The sequence below is a fragment of the Oryx dammah genome, unplaced genomic scaffold, assembly GCF_014754425.2.
Source record: "Oryx dammah isolate SB20612 unplaced genomic scaffold, SCBI_Odam_1.1 HiC_scaffold_5, whole genome shotgun sequence".
NCBI classification, from domain to species: Eukaryota; Metazoa; Chordata; class Mammalia; order Artiodactyla; family Bovidae; genus Oryx; species Oryx dammah.
The window spans coordinates 83,236,856-83,261,478 of record NW_024070189.1 but is presented as its reverse complement, the minus strand read 5'-3'; the positions used below and the strand labels follow the sequence as shown (position 1 = coordinate 83,261,478).

General features: G+C 39.6%; 1 protein-coding gene across 1 annotated transcript in view; it reads right to left on the bottom strand.

The window, feature by feature from the left end:
• Window positions 1–23,712, bottom strand: part of PRRC1 (proline rich coiled-coil 1) — a 46,445-nt gene extending 22,733 nt beyond the window's left edge. The window contains exons 1-6 of the mRNA XM_040241756.1: window positions 23,533–23,712; window positions 13,541–13,661; window positions 12,063–12,452; window positions 9,412–9,572; window positions 6,536–6,638; window positions 4,189–4,352 (exon numbers count right to left, since the gene is read on the bottom strand). Of these exons, the coding sequence (XP_040097690.1) occupies window positions 4,189–4,352; window positions 6,536–6,638; window positions 9,412–9,572; window positions 12,063–12,452; window positions 13,541–13,643 (921 nt within the window). The 5' untranslated portion in view covers window positions 13,644–13,661; window positions 23,533–23,712. The remainder of the gene's footprint in view (window positions 1–4,188; window positions 4,353–6,535; window positions 6,639–9,411; window positions 9,573–12,062; window positions 12,453–13,540; window positions 13,662–23,532) is intronic.
• Window positions 23,713–24,623: the final 911 nt, after the last annotated feature.

Sequence of the window (24,623 nt, the reverse complement as noted above, 5' to 3'; positions counted from 1 at the left end):
TTCTCATTAGCTCCCTCTAGTGTACCCAAAATAAACAACTGATAAAATTACAAATCAGTTTGATATTTATATCAGTTTCAATGAATTTGAGGCTTGTATTAAAGATTGTGGAAAAGGAAACCATGTCTAAATTTGAAGGGCAAAAACCAATACTAAAATCTGTCAAATAATAACAAAATCACAACATAAACTAAACTATGTTCATAAAATAAGGTTTTTACATAAAAAAATCTCCATCAGCCTTTCAAGTTACCTACTCATCTGAAGTATCTTTGATGTAATGATATTTAGCACAACAAAATATTGAAGACTTAAGCCTAAAAAACCATGAAATTCTGAGTTATATTCCAAAAATCATGTAGTGATCTATCATTAGAAAGTATTAACGACTTATCAGCTGACAACTTTATCTGGTCCTTATTCTGTTTTTTTTTTTTTTTTTCCAGAACAATCAGAAACCACATGACTCGCCAGGAGATTTTCCTGAGTCACTGTGTCATTTGCGTCCATAACATCCAAAACGTTATTTGGAGTTGTCCCTTTGGATGATGCTCGGGAGGATTTCACATTCTGAGGTAATCTGGGGACATGAGGTACGTCTTTATTTTCTACTGGGAGAGGGCAGAGCTTATAAAGAGGAGATGAGAAAGGAGATTCCATTCCAAGTATGTATTCAGTCAGAACGTTTTAGGAAAGAACGCAGGTGGAAACTGAGGGAGGAGCAGCAGAGTTCCTGAAAACTCTCTGGGTCTACCTCGACCTTGCACCGTTTTCGGGTCTCACCAGAAGCGCACAGACAAGTGTGAAGACAGTGCGCTGTCTGATGGCAAAGGCACTATCACCGTATGGCAGCGGATGGGCAGCCAGAGCTCTCTTAAGGAAAAGATCTCTGCTGGTAAGGTCTGTTTACCCCAAACTTTGAAACAGCTCCCAGAGTGAAAACGTCTTTTGCATTAGACTGTTTAGTTGAGAAAATTACTTTGAAAAGTTTACCCTAGCACTTTGAATTGTAGTCTTTGTGGTTTGATACCAAATTACCTCAATAAGGCTGCTAGACATTCATTTAAAAAAAAAAGGCACTATTCTAAGAGTTCATATCTGTAAGCAAAACAAAGGTCTATGCTCCCGAAGAACAAATTCTAGTGGGAAAAAAGCATTAAAAATAAAAATAATATAGTAGATCAGAAAATGCTGAATGCTATAGGAGAAAAAAAAAGGAGGGTTAGCGGGATCAGGAGTGCAGGATCAGTGGGTGCAGCCTGCAGTACTGAACCAGGCAGTGAGGACAGGCCTCGCTGCACAGGGGAGACTCGAGGACTTGAAGGAGGTTAGGGAGCCAACCAAGTAGGTGTGTGAGAAACGTCTCACAGAGAGCTAGTGCAAACGCTGTAAGAGAGCAGCCTGATAGGCAAGGATGAAGACCTGCAAGGAGGCCAATACAGCTGGCATGGAGCGAGCAAGGGGGAAGACTAGAGGGGACGAAGCAAGAGGAAAAACAGAAGGCCGCTGGTGTTGCCGCTGTGGAGAACAGTATGGAGGTTTCCTTAAAAAACTACAAACAGCATTACCATATGATTCAGCAACCCCACTCCTGGGCATATATCTAGAAAAGACAAAAACTCTATCTCAAAAAGATACATACACCCCAATGTTCATCAATAGATGAATGGATAAATAAGATGTGGAATGGCCATTTGCAGCAAAATGATGGACCTAAAAGATTATCACACTAAGTGAAGTAAATCAGAGAAAGACAAACATGATATTGCTTATGTGAAATTAAAAAAAAAAAAAAAAACAGTACAAATGAACTACGTACAAGACAGAAACAGATTCACAGACACAGAAAACAAACTTATGGTTATCAAAGAAGAAAGGGGATGTGGAATAAATTAGGAGTTTGGGATTAGGCTTCCCTGGTGGCTCAGATGGTAAAGAGTCTGTATGCAATGCAGGAGACCCAGGTTCAATCCCTGGGTTGGGAAGATCCCCTAGAGAAAGAAATGGCAGCCCACTCCAGTACTCTTGCCTGGAAAATCCCATGGACTGAGGAGCCTGGCAGGCTACAGTCCATGGGGTGGCAAAGAGCCAGACACAACTGAGCAGCTTCACTTTCACTTTCATTCTGGGATTAGCAGATACACACTACTATATATACAAAACAAACAATAAGAACCTACGGTATAGCACAGGGAACTATACTCAATATCTTCTAATAATCTATAATGGAAAAGAATCTAAAAAAGAATACACACACACACACATATATATGGTATAACTGAATTATTTTGCTATACACCTGGAACACTGAAAATCAACTATACTTCAACTGGGAAAAAAAAAAAAAATAGGCCAGTTCAGCCAGGTCATATGGTGCTATGGAAACCATGGTAAGAAATTTGGATTTTTATGCTAAGGGAAACATAAAGTTCTGAAAAGAACAGTGACATGGGTTGACCTAGTGTGCTGAAAGAATTATCCTGGCTCCTCTGTTGAAGATATACAGGGCTACACGGGTAGAAAGTGATGACCTGTTAGAAGGTGAATGCAAGGTTTCAGCAAGACCTTGTGATGGCTTCACCCAGGGTGGGAGCAATGAGGACACCGACAAGCAGTCAGACGCTGGATGTACTCTGAACATATAGAGAACAAGATTTCTTGATGAGTTGGACATGGGTAATGAGAGAAGTCAGGGATGACTCCAGGTTTCTCACCTGAGAGAATGGAAGGACACAGATGTCATTGATTGAGATGGAGAAATCTTGGGGAAACAGATCAGAAGGAAAGAAAAGTAGCTGAGGACTAGACATATTGAGACATTCAGGTGAAGGTGTCAAAAAGGCAACTTTTATATAAACCTAGTTTACATGAGAGGTCTATGCTGGAGATATAAACTCAAATCTGTGAGCACACAGCAGCTATTCAAAGCCATGGGGCTGGATGAGATCACCAGCACAGTGAACACAGATGAAGGGACAGAGATCATCAAGAGGCTGGGGAGAAAAGGAGGCGCCAACAAAGAAAGCATAAAGGAATTAGAGAGGCAGGGAAGAAACTAAGTGTGGCACCCGTGAGCATAAAAGCCATTAGAGAGGAGGCTTAAAGCCCGTGCTAGAGCAAAGAAGATGGAACTATACTCGCGACCTTGAGAGCACATCCTCAGTGGAGTGGTAGCAGGTGGCCCCCTGACTGAGGTGAGTGTTAAGCCAGTATGAAGACAAGAACTAGAGATAAAAGGGTTGGTAACTCTGGAAGTTTTGCTGCAAAATGAAGCAAAAAGCTAAGGTAGGAGGTGATGGTGAAAGAGGGGTAAAAAGCTAAGGTTTTCTTTGGTTTATTTTTCCTTTTTAAGGTGGGAGCAGGGTTTGTATGCTGATGAACTGTTCATTTGCTCTTGCATGTCTGTATACTGATGGTGACGATAAAACAAGTATGAGAGGGACGGCAGAACTCTTAGAACTTAGCACCTAGAAGGCTAGAGGGGACTACGTCTAGTATGGCAATAGGATTGGTTTGGATAACTGGCAGTTTTTTGTTTGTTTGTTTTTAACGATTATAGGCCAGAAGACAAAGTATGTGAGATTCAAGTGGAGGTATGAGTATGCAAGTGTATGAAATCTGTCTTCAAAATAAGCCATTCTATCATCTGCCACTGTTATGTAAGGATTATAGACACCTACAGATGCAATCACAAGGTTGTCTACCTTTACCAAAAAGTACAGCAGTGTCTTACTTTTGGTGAATGCATTATAAGATTTAACAGGTTTCTACATGCTGGTGAGACCCTGGCAAACTCTGGTTATACACAGGCATTGTGCCTATAACTTGCCAGGTAGTTGGGTCTCTAAGGTAAATTGGTTCAAAGGACAAGGAAAGAGAAGAATCAAAGTAAGCAAGCTAAGAAAGATTTTTCGGTGAGTGGCTGAGTCCCCTTACCAAGTACAAGAGAAAAGGGGGACTCGCCAGGTAAATTTAAAACCCTGCTCCCAATAATCAAAACATATTTTTAGGTTTCTTTAAAATTCCACTGTTTCATCGTAACACTAGAGAGCTGTCCAATTAAAATCCAAATCAGTATTTCAGCATGTAAAAACCCAACAGCTCCACAGAGACCATCAAATTATCATCAGAATTATGAAAAAATAAACCAGCAGTTTCTATATCCTAAAAAGATGTTCTATTACTCACTTTTAATCCTGCTGCATAGCCCACCGGTTGTGGGGCAATGTTGGACTGTCCGGCTTCCCCTATAACCACAGCTAGGCCAAAGACCTCTTGGAAGGCGTCTCGGACGGCAGCAACTTTTACTTCTTTATTCGAGGTCACTACAATATCCAGTTCACCTCCAGATTCTAAAAAGACCAGAAGATAAATTCAAATTAATGAAATTATCATAATTACTACATGCACTAACATTTTATGACATAATTAGTACCAACCTGGCACAACGACACAAGATATAGATTAACCTTTTAATTGGCTGAGGGAACTGAGGCCAACAAGGTCTTGCCTAAGGTAACACAGCTACTTAGCAGTGATATCAGGACTCAACACTAGGCCTGTACATTTTGACTCTACCATGTGAGGTAAGCACACACACTTCACCCTGTCATCTAACATCTTGTTCTGAGATTTCTCAAAAAAGCTGTGAAACATTTTGCTCTTGAAACAACACTATGCTGTTCCTTAGTAAGTGTCTTCTGGAGCAGTTGAAAGTATTTTCCAAATATCTGAGCTTTTTATTATGGACTTTTTCCTGATTGAAATAATGTTCCACAGATCCCATCTTTACTGGAATTTCTTAAGTCATCAAAACCTAAAAGCAAGGGGTTACATAGGCAAGAAAAAGAATATGTCTTTTTTTCCCCTCCATGTGGGACATAGCTCTTGACCCAAGCAAAGTACTGTTCCATTAGGCTTCAGCTCAAAAAGCTGTTCAGTTTGTGATGACTCATGTCACTTTTAATGATTATAAAGACAGCTCATAAAAAAAAATGTAGAAACTTAAACTGTGTTAAAATCCATTTCTAATAGTTCCTATGCTTCTTGATACATATGAAATTGTTATAGTGATTTCTAAAATATTTGTATAAAAATATGGTTAAGTTCCACTAGAGTTTTGTTAGATCCAAATGGTCTAGTTTTTGCTGTCAATAGCTTTTTCACACTCAAGTCTTACTGCTTTTTATCAGCTAATAATAGAAATTTCATTTTGTATCTTTCTCTCCCTTTTTTTTTTTCCCTTTTCCTAGATGTCATACAGAGTACTAGCCTGAGGAAAGTCTTGGGTTTGAGCCCCAATTTTATCATTTACTAGCTCCATTACCTTGGGGAAGTCACGGAGCTTGTTTCCTTATAGAAAAATTCCTGCCACCTCACAGACCTTGCTCTAAGGATTAATAAGGTAAATTCTTCAAATAGGTAATGGGTCTAACACAATACCCATTCAAACAACAAGAGCTCCAAAAATACTAATTCTCTTTTTCTCATTAAAAATAAGATCCTATAAAAAGAATATATATACTACAAATTATATCAAACTTGATTACTATGAATATATAAAATCAATATACATGGTAGGGTCCAATTCTAAATAGTGACAATTAGAAACACAGAGACCAATTCAGCTGAATTAATTCTTTGATTCAATTTGCTACTTAAAGGGAAGCAAAGTGGCTGTTAGTTCCACCAAGTTGTATGACAGAGAATAATAATAAATTTCTCTGAACACAAGTTCTTCATCTAAAACTTGGGGAAAATAACACCTAGCTTGCAGATCTCTTATGAGAATTAGTATCTGGCAGATCATAAATGGTACTTACCGTTGGTAGGTCTTATCTTTTGACATTTACTAGACAGTCAATTATCAAGAGACTCAAAACTTGAGAAAGTTATTAACTTTTTATTGCTACTGAAAACCTCTGTTCAAGCACCTGGTGCATAGCTTTGGCCACTAATTATTATCTTCAATAGATTTACTAATAATTGGTCATAAATCCTGCTGAGAGATTATGTTATTTCACTTAATGGATATGTACATTAACCATCTGGAGAATTCTTGGTAATGAGGGTTCCAAGGTGGTTAAAATTAAAATAGCTTTCCTAGCAAACCCAGTAATAAGATATTAGTAAACAGACTAACAGCCTCTAAAAATTTTATTCCTGAATTACACATAACCACATGTAATTAAAATAGTAACTGGAGAAATGTCAAAAGCCAAATATGAACAAAGCAACACTTCAAATGTCAATAGTGATAGTAAAATTCATATAAAGCAACACTAACCATATTTATAATTAAAATCAGCAAGTATACCAATAATTCAAATAATTTTTACTCCTGCAAAGTTCGTGCTGTGAAGTTTTCAAAAATTTTAATGATGACTAAGGAAAACATGAATTAAAAGCACCAAGACCAACAATCAACATAAGAACATAGGATTGCCACTGATTACAAGACCTGTAGGATTACACTCAGTGGCTGACATGAGCACATACTTTACATGGCAGATGGTGCTCTAGTTTAAGTACATACTGATATACGGAGCCATGCCAGGGTCCAGCGTCGTAATCATGCTTTCTACTGAATGTTTTGTTTTATCAAGCACGGATTTCACCATAGGGTTCCCAGCCACACCCTGCACAGAACAAATTCACATATGAATACTCATTCTAAGCAAAAATCACTGTGATGGTGAAAAAAATTTTAAGTTTCCAATGCATTGCAGACCTATGCTTCTCTAAAGTGTATGAAAAATAAGGTTATGGCAAAGTCAAATTGCTATGAAATTTCAAAACGCTTCCTCTCAACTTCTCTTTACCTCATTGTGGATTGACAGCAACCTACAGACCCCATTTCAAGCAGCACTGACCTGGAAAGTATGTTTATTGTATATATGCATATGTGTATGCATATATATTAATTTCATTTCTATGTATATACATATATTTTTACTTCATTTCAGTATTAGTTATCTATTTAAAAGACTAGGCAAAACTTGTCCATTAGGGTCCCAAATAAAGACTGTAATCAAGTGTTTCTCCAAAGACTCATATTTTGTTCCCTAACAGTAAAAACAATTTATCTTTACTTCCCAGAAAAATTACTTATTATAATATTTAATACTTTATATGCTATGAAAGTTTTCTTTTTTCCTACTTCCTATTTGTTTTGTTCCTAAACTCTCACTTTTAAAAAAGTCAGACCTATCCCTCTGAATTCTTAAAACCACACTATTAGAAAGAACCAGATCTGAGGAGTTCCTTCCATGTATGCTTCTCCCACAGTCGCAGAGACTTAGAGGAAGCAATGCCTCCTGAGATGGCATCTGGCTAACAGGCCATGATTCCACCTGTCTCAACCTACTATTAAACTAAGGTGATTCAAAACAAAAAATGACTTCATAACATTGATATTTAAGACTGTCAACCCATCTTATGCTGAATATTAGAAGAGTTATTTACAAAATCTGTACAGCTGAACTATTACAACTGTTAATTGACATGCTAACACAGGCTCTTAACAAGAAGTGATAGTTCCTACATAAGCACAAAGTGATAAAAAGAAGCAAGCTTAGAAAAAAATGCCACCTTTCTAATACATAAAGCTCAAATGCTGTAAATCAGTTTAACTACCTAACAATTAAAAAATATGTTTAACATATAATCAAATTGCAACCAAACCCTCAGAATACTGAAGAGAACTTGACAAAGTGACTTTGGAATCATTTAAGAAAGTGGTTAAGAAAAATAAATGGAAAATACCAGTAGAGAAAAATTTTGAAGAAAAAAACAGAAAATTTATACAACCAAGTGCTGATCTGTCTTTAAGAATGCAAAGACTGCAAACTTACCTTTCTATCTGACTCAACAGATACTCCGATCCCCACCTCAGCACAGAGTAGGCTTTCAATAAATATTAGTGTAACAAACATACAATTATTAAAACAGTGTGGTACTGCTGCAAGGACAGGCAGAGCAGGGAATAAAATACAGAGCCCACTAACTGACATTATCACACAATTTAGTAACTAAGATGAAGGTGACATCAAATCACTGGGATCTGATTGTAGAATACTCGATTAACATATTAAAGTATCAGCTATATCAAATGGTATGGTAAAAAAAAAACTGCCATAAGAAAATTAAAAGAAATCATAAAAAAACAATTACCACAATGTAGTAGGTAAAGGTCATTTTTATCATTTAAAAACAAACTCCCAGAAATGACTCCCAAAAATTTAGAAGATTTTGTCAATAAAGCATAATGAAGTTGAAATGTAAGATAAAAATAGAGAATATGGCAATGTATGACAGCATAAAATAAAATATTAAGAGTTCTTATGAAGTCACTAAAGAAAGTAATCCCAATTCAAAACTGGGCAAAGAATATGAATACAGACTTCACAAAAGAAAAATACAAACGGTCAAAAATAAAAACTCAAATTCAGTAACAAAGTAATGTAAATTTAAACAAGGTATTATTTTCTTTGCCTATCAAATTAGAAAATACTATATTTCAATTAATAATCACTTCTCACAAGTGAAAGATCTTACAGTGGGGTGTTCTGGTATAATTTACCTGGAGAGCAATATATATCTGTAGTTTTTAAAATGTTCACACTGACATTTATTAGGAATTAACTCTGATAAAGCAAAGGTACACAAAGATTTGCATACAAGAGGCTCATCATAATTTTATTAATAAGAATTACAACCAGAAAATGCCAATAACAGGTTAGTGAAATACAACATGGGAAATCAATGAGTAACATATTGGGCAAAGTATACTGAAGAATATTTTATGGCTGGGAAGATGTCCATGATCGCTAAGTAAAGATAAACGAAAGACACAAAACTGTGTCCACATGTCACTACTCCACTTTGCTTTTAATTAAAGAGATACATCTACCTAGATATGCACATCCAGAAGACTAAGAGGAACTATAGAAAAAGTATAGTGAAAGTGAAAGGTACTCAGTTATGTTCGACTCTTTGCAACCCCATGGACTATATATACAGTCCATGGAATTCTCCAGGCCAAAATATTGGAGTGGGTAGCCTTTCCCTTCTCCAGGCGATCTTCCCAACCCAGGGGTCGAACCCAGGTCTCCCGCATGGCAGGTGGAATCTTTACCAGCTGAGCCACAAGGGAAGCCCAAGAATACTGGAGTGAGTAGCCTATCCCTTCTCTAGCGGATCTTCTGGACCAAGGAATCAAACCGGGGTCTCCTGCACGGCAGGCAGATTCTTTGCCAAATGAGCTATCAGAGAAGCCCAGAAGAAGTGTAATAAGACTAAAAAGATACTTTACAATGATTTTTCCTTCTACTATTCTTTTTTATTTTCAAAATTCTCTTAAGTTTTATAATTAAAAACTTACACACAGTTTTTAAAGTAAATACCCCTTACCTTAATAAAACCCCAGAGTCCACCAGCTGAAGCTTCATCCTGACTTCTACCAATTCTAGGGTCTTCCTGCTCCTCTGGGAAAGTGATGGCTGATGTGGTTCCAGTTCCCTGTGCCACCGATGTCAAACCGGCTTGCTGAGTAATAGGAGTTGGCAAAATACCTAGTTAATGGCAAAAATGTTAACACATGTAATTTATTCCATAAAATATCTCCTATAAAAAAGATGATACAACATACGAAATGAATAGTTCAAAACAGCTTTAATCATGTTACTATATACTCAAGCATTTCAACACTGAGATATGAATTCAAAGAATCACCTAAATTATACAAACTCCAAAAAAGAAATTTCTTTCCCTCTTCTTAGGCTTATTATCTAGTGCCCTGAAAATGGACAAAAAAAATACCCAAAGTACTTCATGTTTGCCCAATGTAGCACATGGACGCAAACAGCTATAGCCTGAGTCTCCTTAAAGCATAAAAATAGCTGATTTAAGCACTCAAGCTCATCATACAAAATGCAAATAAAAATTAGTAAACATATCCATATACAATATTTTAACTCAAAAAGAAAATCCACATATACATACACATGGGTGTCATACCTGCACTCTGCAAAAGTTTTGTTAAAGTAGATAATCCAAACTGGATTAAAAAAAAAAATCACAACAAAGCTGTTTCTTTTCCTAAAATTAGAGAAACAATAGGAAGAATATAACAGAATGTAGTTTTAATACTGATTTCCAACAACCATTCCAGGGAAGCCAAAAAAAAGTAGATGTTCTTGACCTAGAAAATAAAATAGTCCGATACCACCAACTTACAGTACATACACTTACTTGATTTTGATCTTTTACATGGCTAAATAAAACTACTCCCTGGATCGTTCAGTCCTGATAATTTTTAGGTAAAGCTATACTCAGACTTCACCTTGGTGTTTCTCTATAACCGCACAAAATGTTAGGACAAAATTTTGTAATTTTGTCTTACATTTCACTTCCTTCGTGGCTCAGCTGGTAAAGAATCTGCCTGCAATGCAGGAGGCCTGGGTTGGATCCCTGCACTGGGAAGATTCTCCTGGAGAAGGGAAAGGCTACCCACTTCAGTATTCTGCCCTGGAGAATTCCATGGACTGTATAGTCCATGGGGGGTCACAGAGTCAGACATGACTGAGCGACTTTTGCTTTCACATACTAACCGTGTTCTAAGTTTTATATCATATAAAAATCATATATGAAGTAATATCAGTTTTATTTCAATACTTTAAATGAAAATAGGAAGCTCTGAAAATCAAGGAAAAGGGAATAAAACATTCATGCAGAGTAACAAGAACCCTCCTTTACTGCTGCTAAGAAAATGAATGGTGCAGCTGCTTTAGACAACAGTCTGACAGTTGTACTAAATTCAGCAATTCTGACATGCACCCCAAAGCAGCACTATTTACAAGAGCCAAGACATGGAAGCCACCTAAATGTCTATCAACAGATGATTCAATAGATGTGGTACACGTATACACAATGGGATATTACTCAGCCATAAAGAAAGAATGACATAATGCCATTTGCAGCAACATGGATGGACCTAGAAATTATCATACTAAGTGAAGTAAATTAGACAGAGACAAATATCACATTATTACTTATATGTGGAATTTAAAAACATGATGCAAATGAACTTATTCACAACACAAACTCAGACATACCAAAAAAAAATTTTTTTTAATTGATGGTTACCAAAGGCGAAGAGGAGGGGATAAATTAGGAGTTTGGGATTAACAGAAAAACATTACTATATATATATATATAAATAACAAGGACCTACTGTATAGCACAGGGAACTCTACTCAATATCTTGTAATAACCTATAATGGAAAAGAATCTGAAAAAGAATAGATATAGATATATGTATAACTGAGTAACTATGCTGTATACCTGAAACTCACACAATGTTATAAAGCAACTTTACTTCAATTTATTTAGAAAAAAAATTTAAAAAAATAAAAATGAAGCCCTTCAGGAAAAAAAAAAAAAAAAAAAAACCTCAGCAATTCTGAACCTAGGTACATACTCAAGAGGAATGAAAACATTTCCACTTAAAACTTGCACACCAAGGTTCATAAAATCAGTACTCACCATAGCCAAAAAGTGGAAACAACCCAACAGTTTATCAACTGATGAATAAATAAAACATGGTATATCCATACAATGGAATATAATTCAGTCCTAGAAAGGAAGAACGCTCTGACACCTGTTACAACATGGATGAATCTTGAAAACATCACACTAAGTGAAAGTGGCCTGTCACAAAAGACTACATACTAATACAAGTCCATTTATACGAAATGTCCAAAACAAGCAAACCTACAGAGACAGAAAGTAGATTAGTGGTTCTGAGAACCGTGAGGAGATTGGGAGAAGTATGGAGTGACTGCTAACAGGTATGCAGTTTCTTTAGGGGTGATTAAAAGCTTCTAAAATTGACTGTGGTGATGGCTGCACAACTTGGTAAATACAGTAACAACTATCAAACGGTACATGTGAAAGTGAACTGTATGGGAATTACACCTCGATAAAGCTGTTTAAAAAAACAAAACAAAACAGATAAAACATTCCCTATAGCCACCTGTTTCAAAGTGTCAATGAGAGAATACCTGTCACTGGAGGTGCAGAAAACGATGGCATCAGGGGTGTCTGTGGAGCTCTTCCTGCATGTCCCCTCGTAATGTCGTAAGTTGAGCCAACAGAGAATCCCGAAGTGGGAGGACCCGAAGGGGGTGCAGATAAGAGAGTGTTTGGGGCAGAGGTGGAAGGCGGGAAGTGGGATAAAGGAGGATGACTGAAGGCAGCAGCAGTCGGTGGAGAAACGGGAGGTGGCAGAGAGGTAACGAGTGGAGGGACAGAAGGAACTGGTGAAGACGGCACAAAGGGCAAGGGTGCCGCAGGCTGCACAGGAGGCAGGGACGGCTGGGGGGTGGAGTACACCTGTGGCGGCAGGCTCTGCACAGAGGACCCGCTTGGAGAAGAGAAGGTGCTGGCTGCGGCTAGGAAAAAGGGGAGGAAAAATCACGCTTCAGTGACATGCTTTTCACTTAAGTTTTAAAAGTATCTCATTATCATCTTGGAAAATTTTTAAATTTAACAGATCCTATTCCCAAGAGTTATCTCTAAATACGTAATTTAAAATACATGAGTATGACTGAGTGCAAATGACTTTCAATTCCCATCAGTAAAAACAGCAGGTATATAAAACTAGGTTATGGTATTGCAGATCTTTGTGTTTCCGTTTGTTTTGTTGTGCTTTTAATAAAATAGACCTGCTTTTCATCTCTGCTAATACGAGCATAAAACCTCACAATTTAGGGCTCAAAAACTTTGGTCAGAAGGTTAATCTCCACCAAGTCACAGAACATTAGACAAAGCTAACGTGCTTTTTAGGATATTTCTGTCATAACAAAGATGATTTCTAGTTAATATGAAAACAAATAATAAAAATTAAAGCAAAACAAAGATGTTTTCTGCCTTTGGGCTTAAACAAACAAGGCTATTTACCTTCATCCTGGCAAAGATTACAAAAGTTTTAATATATAGGCACACCTCAATTTATTTTGCTTCATTTTACAAATTGAAGGTTTGTGGCAACCCTTATGTCAGGCAAGTCTATCAGTGTCATTTTACCCGGCAGCATTTGTTCTTCATGTCTCTGTGTGACATTCTGGTACCTCTCAAGATATTTCAAACTTTACATTATTATTGTATTCGTTATGGTGATGCATGATCACTGATCTTTGGCACTGCAAAAAGATTACAACTCGCTGAAGGCCCAGATGATAGTCAGCATTTTAAAGCAATGCTTTAGCAGAGTATTTAATTGAAGTGGGTACATTGTGTTTTTTTTAGACATAGACATAATCTATTACACACTTAACAGACGACAGTATAGTGCAATCGTCATTTCTATATACACTAGGAAATAAAAAAATTCATGTGACTTGCTTTATTGCAGTGGTCTGGAACTGAACTCACAGTATCTCTGAGGTATGTCTTTAGGCTTTTGTTAAATGACTCTGAGAAAAGATGACAGTATCCTGACTCTCCTCAAAACCCACTGATGCTAGACAACTGCACATACCTAAAGGAGCCGGGGAGGAGGACAGTGCAGCAGAAGCCAGGCCCCCAGAATTCGGTGGAGGGGTCCCAGGTGGCGTTGTCTCTATTCCACTTTCTTCCATCATTTTTCAATTTCAGTAAAACTGTAAAAATATAAAATGTAATAAAGATTACACAGCAATAAAAAGTATACTTTTAAACCTTGTTATCAGTTCAGTTCACTCACTCAGTCGTGTCCGACTCTTTGCAACCCCATGAATCGTAGCACACCAGGCCTCCCTGTCCATCATCAATTCCCGGCGTTTACTCAGACTCATGTCCATCGAGTCAGTGATGCCATCTAGCCATCTCATCCTGTGTTGTCCCCTTCTCCTCCTGCCCCCCAATCCCTCCCAGCATCAGAGTCTTTTCCAGTGAGTCAACTCTTCACATGAGGTGGCCAAAGTACTGGAGTTTCAGCTTTAGCTTGTATAGTTAGCGAATAAAGCATTTAGAGAAGAGCTAACACCTATCCTTCTCAAACTCTTCAAGAAAAAAAAATTGTAGAGGGAGGAACACTCCCAAACTCATTCTATGAGGCCACCATCACTGATACCAAAACCAAAGACATCACACAAAAAGGAAAATCACGGGCCAACATCACTGATGAACATGGACATGAAAATCCTCAACAGAATACTTGCAAACAGAATCCAACCACACATTAAAAGGATCACACACCATGATCAAGTGGGGTTTAATCCCAGGGATGGAAGAATTCTTCAATATATGCAAATCAATCAATGTGATACACAATATTAACAAATGAAGGGGTAAATCATAGGAAAATCTCAATAGATGTAGAAAAAGCTTCCAACAAATTTCAGTACCCATTTATTACAAAAACGCTTCAGAAAACGGGCACAGAGCAAACCTACCTTAACACAGTAAATGCCATATATGACAAATCCACAGCAAACACTATTCTCAGTAGTGAAAACTGAAAGCATTTCCTCTAGAACAAGACAGGGGTGCCCACTCTGGCCAATATCATTCAACATAGTTAGTTCTAGATATCCTAGCCACAGAAATCAGAAAAGAAAAACAAACAAAAGGAATACAAATTGGAAAAGAAGAAATAACGCTCACTGTGGATGGCATGGTAGTGTACATAGAAAATCCTAAAGATGCCACCAGGAAACTACTAGAGCTAACCAATAAAGTTGCAGGGTACAAAATCAATACACAGAAATCTCCTGCATTTCCACTCACTAACAATGAAAGATCAGAAAGAGAAATTAAGAAAACAATCCCATTTACCACTGTAACAAAAAGAATAAAATAACTAGGAATAACCTACCTGCAGAGACAGAAGACCTGTATGCAGGCAACTATAAGATCCTGATGAAAGAAATCAAAGACGACACAAACACACAGAGCTATACTAAGTTCTTCATCTGAATAATCAATATTGTGAAAATGACTGCATTATCCAAAGCAATCTACAGATTCAGTGCAATCCCTCTTAAATTACCAATGCCATTTTTCACAAAACTAGAACAAAAAATTTTTACAATTTGTATGAAAACACAAAAGACCCCGAACAGCCAAAGCAATCTTGAGACAGAAAGAGCTAGAGTAATCAGGCTCCCTGCCTTCAGACTGTACTACAAAGCTGCACTAATCAAGACAATACACTACTGGCACAAAAACAGAAATACAGTTCAATATCTAGAGATAACCTGAGGCACCAATGGGCACCTAATCTTTGACAAAGGCGGCAAGACGATACAATGGAGAAAAACAGCCTCTTCAATAAGAGGTACTGGGAAAACTGGACAGCTACATGTAAAAACGAAATTAGAACATTTCCTAACAACATCACAAAAATAAACTCAAAATAGATTAAAAATCTAAATGCAAGTCTAGACATTATAAAATTCTTAAGAGGAAAACATAAAACACTCTGACATAAAATGCAGCTGGATCCTTTCTGACCCACCTCCTAGAGTAACAAAAATAAACATTAATGGGTCCTAATAAAACTTAAAAAGCTTTTACAAAGCAAAGGAAACCATAAACAAGAAGCCATTCCTTAGAATGGGAGAAAGTATTTGCAAATGAAACAACCGACAAGGGATTAATCTCCAAAATATACAGGCAAATCATGTAGATCAAAAAAATTAACAGCCCAATCAAAAAATGGATGGAAGACCTGAATAGCCACTTCTTCAAAGAAGACATACAAATGGCTAATAAACACATGAAAAAGTGTTCAACATCATTTATTACTAGAGAAACGCAAATCAAAACTACAATGAGATATTACCTCACACTGATTAGAACAGCCATCATCAAAAATCTACAAGCAATAAACGCTGGAGAGGGTGTGGAGAAAAGGGAACCTTCCTACACTGTGAGACTATGAACTGATACAGCTACTAGAACAGTGTAGAGGTTCCTTAGAAAACTAAAAATAGAACTAACATATGATCCAGCAATCCCACCATTTGAGCACATACTCTGAGAAAACCATAATTCAAAATATACACGCACCTCAATGCTCACTGCAGCACCATTTACAACACCCAGGACAAGGAAGCAACCTAGATGGCCATCAACAGATGAATAGATAAAGAAGGTGTAGGGGTACGTATACACAATGGAATATTACTCAGTCATAAAAAGGAACAAGACTGGGTCAGGGATAGACCCAAGTTTGTCATACAGAGTAAAGTAAGTTAGGAAGAGACAAATATTCTGTATTAACACATATGCATGAAATCTAGAAAGATGGTACAGACGAGTCTGTTTGCAGGGTAGGAACAGGGATGCAGACACAGAGAAGAAGCATGTGGGCGTGGTGGTGGGGTGGGGAGAGGACAAGGGGGAGATAAGCGGCAGAGCAGGACTGACCATACGCACTACCACAAGTAGGACAGATAGGGAGGAGAAGTGTGCAACAGTGTAACACAGGGAGCTCAGCTCCGGGCTCCGTGGTGACCTACGGGGGGGACCGGGGTGGTGGTGTGGGAAGGACGTTTAAGGGGGAGGGGATATATGGATTCATGTAGCTGATCCACTTTGTTGTCCAGCAGAAACTAACACAACACTGTAAAGCAACTATATGCCAATAAAATAAAATAAAAATTACACAGCTCAGATGTAAATAAATAACCAACAGATAGATGTCTGTTTTTACTGTATACAATGCTACTTATTTCCAGGTGAAGGATTTGTCAAAATTTCTAAAAAAGTAGTCTGTGAGACTATTTAATGTGCAAACAATCTGAGACATTGTCATATACCTACTTCATAATTGAGAAATAATTTTATGTTAGCTATGTAATTACCCAATATATTTCAAACAGTAAATTACTAATTTAATTTCTGCCATAGAAATGCATGTTAGATTTGTATCTAGATTCCAGTCACTATTACTTCAAAAATAAATTATGTAAAGTATTTTTGAAACACTTCCTCCCTCCTCACTAAGCAGTGTACATGGGCTACTCCTGTTAACAGGCTACTCCACTTCCCAGGTGGCTCAGAGAAAAGAATCTACGTGCCGATGCAGAAGACGTGGGTTCGAACCCCGTATGTGGGTTGGGAAGATCCCCTAGAGAAGGAAAAGGCAACCCACTCCAGTATTCTTCCCTAGTCCCAGTTTTTCTTTGTTTACATTCTAAAAGGTACCCCCATAATGGTTAACCCACCTGCCAAGCCAAGAGAAACAGGTTTGATCTCTGGGTCAGGAAGATCTCCTAGAGAAGGAAATGGCAAACCACTCCAATATTCTTGCCTAGGAAATCCCGTGGACAGGAGAGCCTGGCAGGCTAGTCTATGGCATTGCAAGAGTCAGACATGACTTAGCAACTAAACAACAACATAATGGCTAAATGATTAGGTCTCAGCTTTTAGAAAAGACAGGTTTTAGCAAAAGTGCCACAAGCATTTTTCCTAACAGACAAAAATGGATTACAAAATGTTAGAAAATGTCCTTAAAAATTACAAAACTTTCAAGCCTGCTTCAAGTATAAAATCAGAACTTCTAAATACATCAAATACGTTTTTAAAGTTTTTATTCATTTTACAAATACTCAGCAAAGGTCAACCACTTGCCAAGCACTACACTGGTGCCTCTGGAAATAAGAGTGTAAGCAAAAACAAACATGATACTTACAGTCCAGCCCAGGAGACAATCAATAACACCAACATACAGTGAACTGCAGCCTGAATGAGGTGCTCTGAGGATAAGAACAATTCTGTTTGCTAGAAAATGATTTTGACTTGGGGTCAGAAAGGGATGATCAGGATTTAATTAGGAAAGGAAAGAAGACAAGGAGGGTACATGCCAGGAAAAGTGACTGTATAGAAAGTCAGAAAGGAACAGGAATGAGGATTGGAGACCTGGATGGGAGCCCAGACTGTTCTGAGATTTACAAGCCATGTTAAAGAGTGGAATCTTCGTAGAACAGAAAGTCATTGTGGGGGCACTCAAACTAGGGATGATGTATTTGCCTTTTAACTTCTTTGAAGGAATTTTAGGCTCACAAGAAGATGCCAATATAGAGCAGAGTTCATCAGTACCCTAACCCAGCTCCTTCCAATGACAGCATCCTACATAACTAGGGTTCAACCATAAAAGTCTAGGAAATTAACTCTGGCACAATATGAGTAACTGAAGTATAAACCTTCTTTGGATTTCACCTGTTTATTTACATGTGTGAGTCTGTATGCAGTTCTATGACATTTCATCATATGCACTGACTCACGGAGCCACCACCACAATCAGGACACAGAACTGTTTCATCTCCCCAAACAAACTCCCACATGCTGTTCCTTGGTTACAACCTCTCATCTGCCATACACCCTGACAAACAACTGTTCTCTATTTTCTCATTTCATGAATGTCACAAAAATAAAACCATACTGCATATAGCCTTCTGAAATTGCCTTTCTTCATGCAAAAGAGTGCTCTCAAGATCCATCCAAGCCGTTGGATGGATCGGTGGTTGGTTCTTTTTCATTGCTGAAAACTATTCCATTTTATAGATGTACCACTGTTTGATTATCCATTTATTTGCTGAAGGACATTTAGGCTGCTTTAGGCAATTCATAGTTGTGTTTTGAAAACATTCCTCTGACCAAAGAATGCAGACTGTGCCATAGGGCATCTACACAGAGCAGACACAGGGAGACCCTTAAGAAGGATACACAAGTATTTCAAATAACATTCTAGACTAGTGATTCTCAACAGGGAGTGGAGAAGGGTGATTTTTCCCTCAGGGGTCATTTGGCAGTGTCTGAAGCTGGAAGAAGCACAAGCTGGAATCAAAATTGCCAGGAGAAATATCAATAACCTCAGATGCAGATGATACCACCCTTATGGCAGAAAGTGAAGAGAAACTAAAAAGCCTCTTGATGAAAGTGAAACAGGAGAGTGAGAAAGTTGGCTTAAAGCTCAACATTCAGAAAACGAAGATCATGGCATCTGGTCCCATCACTTCATGGGAAATAGATGGGGAAACAGTGGAAACAGTGTCAGACATTATTTTGGGGGGCTCCAAAATCACTGCAGATGGTGACTGCAGCCATGAAATTAAAAGACGCTTACTCCTTGGAAGAAAAGTTATGACCAACCTACATAGCATATTCAAAAGTAGAGACATTACTTTGCCAACAAAGGTCCGTCTAGTCAAGGCTATGATTTCTCCTGTGGTCATGTATGGATGTGAGAGTTGGACTGTGAAAAAAGCTGAGTGCTGAAAAATTGATGCTTTTGAACTGTGGTATTGGAGAAGACTCTTGAGAGTCCCTTGGACTGCAAGGAGATCCAACCAGTCCATTCTAAAGGAGATCAGCCCTGGGATTTCTTTGGAAGGAATGATGCTAAAGCTGAAACTCCAGTACTTTGGCCACCTCATGCGAAGAGTTGACTCATTGGAAAAGACTGATGTTGGGAGGGATTGGGGGCAGGAGGAGAAGGGGACAACAGAGGATGAGATGGCTGGAGGGCATCACTGACTCGATGGACATGATTTTGAGTGAACTCCGGGAGTTGGTGATGGACAGGGAGGCCTGGCGTGCTGCGATTCATGGGGTCGCAAAGAGTCGGACACAACTGAGCGACTGAACCGAACTGAAGACATTTTTGTGGTCCAGTGGTTAAGAATTTGCCTTCCAGCGCAGGGGTCATGGGTTCGAACCCTGGTTGGAGAACTAAGATCCCCACATGCTGCAGGGCAACCAAGCGTGCACACTCCAACTGCTGAGCCCGTAAGTTACAACTAGAGAAACCCATTCACTGAAAAGAACAATCTTGCATGCCACAGCTAAGACCCAGTGTAGCCAAATAAATAAATATTAAAAAAAAAAAAAACCAACTAGAGAGTATTAGGGGATTATCTAGTAGGTAAAAGCTGGGGATACAGCTAAAAATTCTACAATGCACAGGACAGTCACCACAAGAATTTTCTGGCCCCGAACACCAATAATGCCAAGGCTAAAAACTTTGGTTAGCCTAAAGTGATGACAGTGGAGATGGAGAAGAGTGGATAGACTCAGGAGATGTTTAAGTGGTAAGACCCAGCAATAGACTGGATATGCGGTCCAGAAAAGAGAGAGGCGTGACTTGCACACCTGGACAGATGGTGGTGCCATTCTATAAGATAAGGAACGCTGGAGGAGGTCAAAGTGTGCGTCTGATGTTTTGGGAAAGAAAGGATTACACAGTATTTAATATTGGACATGCTAAGTGCAAACTCCTTGAAACAACCAAGTACAGCTGACTTGGTTTGCAGCTCAGAAACCACATAAATGTGGGCTTCGTCAGTTCACTGATAGTCTCTAAAGTCATGTGCTGAAAAGAGATAATCTGAGAAGACGAACTGAAAAAAGGAAGACGGCTCAATGAATCCTTGAAGAATAGCTGAGGAGGGGAAAGAAACACCTGCAGAGAAGAATGAGAGACCACCAAAACAGGAAAGAAACCAGAAGGCAGCAGTGTCCAAAAACCAGAGAAGAGTGTTTCAAGGCAACGGTATCAAATGCTGCAGAGAAGCCAAACAGGATGATATATGAAAAAGTCAATAGTTTTGCCAAACTGGAGTTAAAACTTAGTGAGAGCTGTTTCCAAAATGGAGTGAGGATAGAAGCCAGTTTCAACTGGACTGAGGTAGGAAGTAAAGCGAATATGTACAACACTTTAAAAAGTTTTGCTGTGAGTGTAGATGAACGATCTATGAGCAGGAAGTAGAAAGCAGATATCCAGACAGGCAAAATCCTTTCATTCAACAACATCTACTTCTGCTTCATTGACTATGTTAAAGCCTTTGACTGTGTGGATCACAATAAACTGTGGAAAATTCTTAGAAACAGAAATACCAGACCACCTTACCTGCCTCCTTAAAAATCTGTATATAGGTCAAGAAGCAACAGTTAGAAGAGGATATGGAACAATGGACTGGTTCAAAATTGGGAAAGGAGTACGTCAAGGCTGTATACTGTCACCCTGTTTATTAAACTTATAAGCAGAGTGCATCATGTGAAAGGCCGGGCTGGATTAAGCAGAATTTGGAACTGAGATTGCTGAGAGAAATATCAACAACCTCAGATGTATAGATGAGACCACCCTAAAGGCAGAAAGTGAAAAAGAACTAAAGAGACTCTCAATGAGGGTGAAAGAGCAGAGTGAAAATGCTGGCTTAAAACTCAACATTCAAAAAACTAAGATCATGGCATCTGGTCCCACCACTTCATGGCAAATAGATGGGGGAAAGGTGAAAACAGTGGCAAATTTTATTTTCTTCAACTCCAAAATCACTGTGGAATAGTGACTGCAGCCATGAAATTAAAAGACATTTGCTCCTTGGAAAAAAACCTAGACAGTGTATTAAAAAACAGAGACATCACTTTGCCAACAAAAGTCCGATAGTCAAAGCTATGATTTTTCCAGTAGTCATGTACGGATGTGAGAGATGGACCATAAAGAAGGCTGAATGCTGAAGAATTGATGCTTTTGAACCATGGTACCAGAGAAGACTCTTGAGAGTCCCTTGGAGAGCAAGGAGATCCAAACAGTCAATCCTAAAGGAAGTCAACCCTGAATATCCATTGGAAAGACTGATGCTGAACCTAAAGCTCCAATACTTTGGCCACCTGATGCAAACAGATGGCTCACTGTAAAAGACCCTGAGGCTAGGAAAGATTGAAGGCAGGAGGAGAAAGGGTTGAGCACAGAGGATGAGATGGCTGGATGGCATTACTGATTCAATGGACATAGGTTTGAGTAAGCTCTGGGAGACAGTGAAGGACAGGGAAGCGTGGCATGCTGCAGTCCATGGGGTTGAAAAGAATTAGGACTCAGTGAGTTAACAACAGATGAAAGATAGATAATGAGACAGAACCACCTTCTGGGGACTTTATCACTCCCTAACAAAGCTATCTCTTTTCATCTCATTTTTCCACTGGTTACTCATCTTCCTACTACAAATACTACCAATCCTCAAAGTGATTAGTGGGAGTCAAATTTGAAGATAAACATTACTGAATGCACTTGCAAACAAACTCATACAATGAATACAACCCATAAAATGGAATATTGGTCAATCTCTTTACGTCTTTAAAAGCTAGACTGTTTGAGAACTAGCTTAATGACAATATTGGGTAAATCTTGGATTCATAAACAATGTGCTCAATCGCATCTGACTCTTTGTGACCCTTGGACTGTAGCCTACCAGGCTCCTCTGTCCACGGAATTCTGCAGGCCAGAATACTGGAGTGGCTAGCCATTTCCTCCTCCAGGGGATCTTGCCCACCCAAGGATCGAACCCAAGTCTTCTGCACTGTATGAGGATTCTTAACCGCTGAGCCAGCAGGGAATATAATAGCATCTACAAAAGAAAAGTTACTGTGATAAAAGTAACAGGGAAATGTCAGAGTTGGGAGAGGTTCTAATGCTTAGTCTCAACACAAAAAGTATATTAATGTATCAGCATTGAAGAAAAAGTGATGGAAATGGGTTGGAAAACTGGGTCCATTTCTGGATGCACTCTGCTCTTCCAATTTGCTTGTGCCTTGGATTTTCTCTTAAAAAAAAGTAGGTGGCTACTTATAAAGATGCAAGAGATGGAATAATGAACCTCTGATAAAACCTTATTAAAAAATGATTACTACTGTTAATGTAGTACCGGTTCAAAAGATGCTGTCTACTACCCTTTAGCCAGCACTGCTGCAGGAAGGTCTGAGTTTTGTCTCTGCATTCCCAGTTCTGATCCTAAAAATAACTTCTATAAATGTTCACTGACCAAATAGCGGCTGTAAAGGAAAAAGACTGGAATGTCAAAATGTGTTATGTTCGCAGAAACATACAGGCTGTCTCTCAAGAACTACTTCCAACGACACTCTCTTAAACTGGACAAATTCTGCCAATCTAGGACACAGGCTATCCCGCAAATTTGCTCGAAGCAGGCCCCAGAAATGATCAAAGAGACAGCAGAGTGCCAAAGCCCTCCAGAGCGGCGCTGGGCATCTATGGGAGAACCCACTGTTACAGAAGCTACTTTTAAGTGCCCACCTCCATTTGCTGAGCCGGGAGTCTCCTAGGCGGGAGCGGCCTCCCCCCAGGCTCTGCCACGTCTCCAGGCGGGCTGGGCTGGGCCAAGGTCGCCTGCCTCCGGTCTCTCCCCTCTGGCCAGCCAGCGCGGTGGAAGGTGGAGCCAAACAGCCCGGGGCGCCGGTGTGGGTCCGGGGACTGGACCCTAGAACCGGCCAAGACCCCCGGGCCGCACCCTCCGCAAAATCCACAGCGGGAATGCTTGCTTCATGTAGCCTACCGGTGCCTGAGCTGAAGCCTGGGCGCTCCAACAGCGGGAGCCTGGACTGTACCACTGAGGAGCTCTCGAGCGACCCTCACCTCCTGGCCCGGCCGGCCCGCCCACCTCTCAGGCAAGGCGCCTCTGGGCGCCGGTTTGGGCGCCTGAGCCCCATCCCGCCGCCCACATGCACCCGCACTGGTGCCGGACTAATGCTTACCTGCAGGCTCGAGATAGTGTCTGCGAGGCAGTGAAAAGTGGAGGCTAGACAGGCTGGGTGTAAGACTACGGCTGTGAGAAGACGAGCAAGACGCAGGTAAGACCCTGCAGCGCGCACGCCCGCCTCCAAGATGGCCACCGGAGGCGCCCGTCCCTGAGGCTGCCACGTCCCCGGCGCGCCGCCCCGCCCCGCGCTGAGTCCCGCCCACGCCCCGCCCCCCCGAGCCCCGCCCCCCAGAGCCTGGCCCAGAAGCCGCCACTTAAACCTGCTGGAGCACCTGGGTCCAAAGATCTTCGTGCCACCAAGCCGGGCGCTGCCCGCTCCAGAAACACGACTGCCCTCCTTTCCACTACGCAACCTCAGCATGCGAGAATAGAACCCTTGTTATTGGGTGTAGCCCCCAGGGTGATTACCTCCCCCCAACCCAAGGGCATGCCGCCTCTGGGCAACTTCGCTCCCGAAACAGAAGTATCCTATGTACTTTCAAAGATTTCCAGATAAGAGCGGTTGCCTCAGGAAAGAGAGAGAGCAGGGTGGCAGATATTATACTGATTTTCCCCAAGTTCATGTATATTTTTAATGGAAAATCGAAAATTATCCACTTTCTTAACCTTATGTGCTGCACTTAAAACAGGTCCTGAAAGTCGGTGCTCAATAATGTACCCTAAATAAATCAATACAGTACAATAGAGGAATATAAAGATTTGTGATCAGAAGTCCTGGTTTGAGTCCCGACTGCCCTAGTGTTGCTTGTGCAGTCTTGTTAACTTATACAGATCGCTTGTTCTCCTTGAGTCTCCATATTTCTATCTGTAAGATAAGAATACTTGCCATCTCTAATCAAGCAGGTAAGAGAATCAAAATAAGACACACAAAAGCACTTTTTAAACTGCTGAGTGTTAAATACATGAGTAACTGTTGTTGACCGTATTTCCAAATTCTTTCAGGAACACATCTGTAGAATTAGCATTAATATATTTCTCAGACTTGACAGCTAAAAGCATTTTAAAATACCTTACTAAAGAGTTAATACTGTTTAACTGTGCCCTAACGTCACACAAAATGATTTGCAGCTCCAATTGACTGGTCCC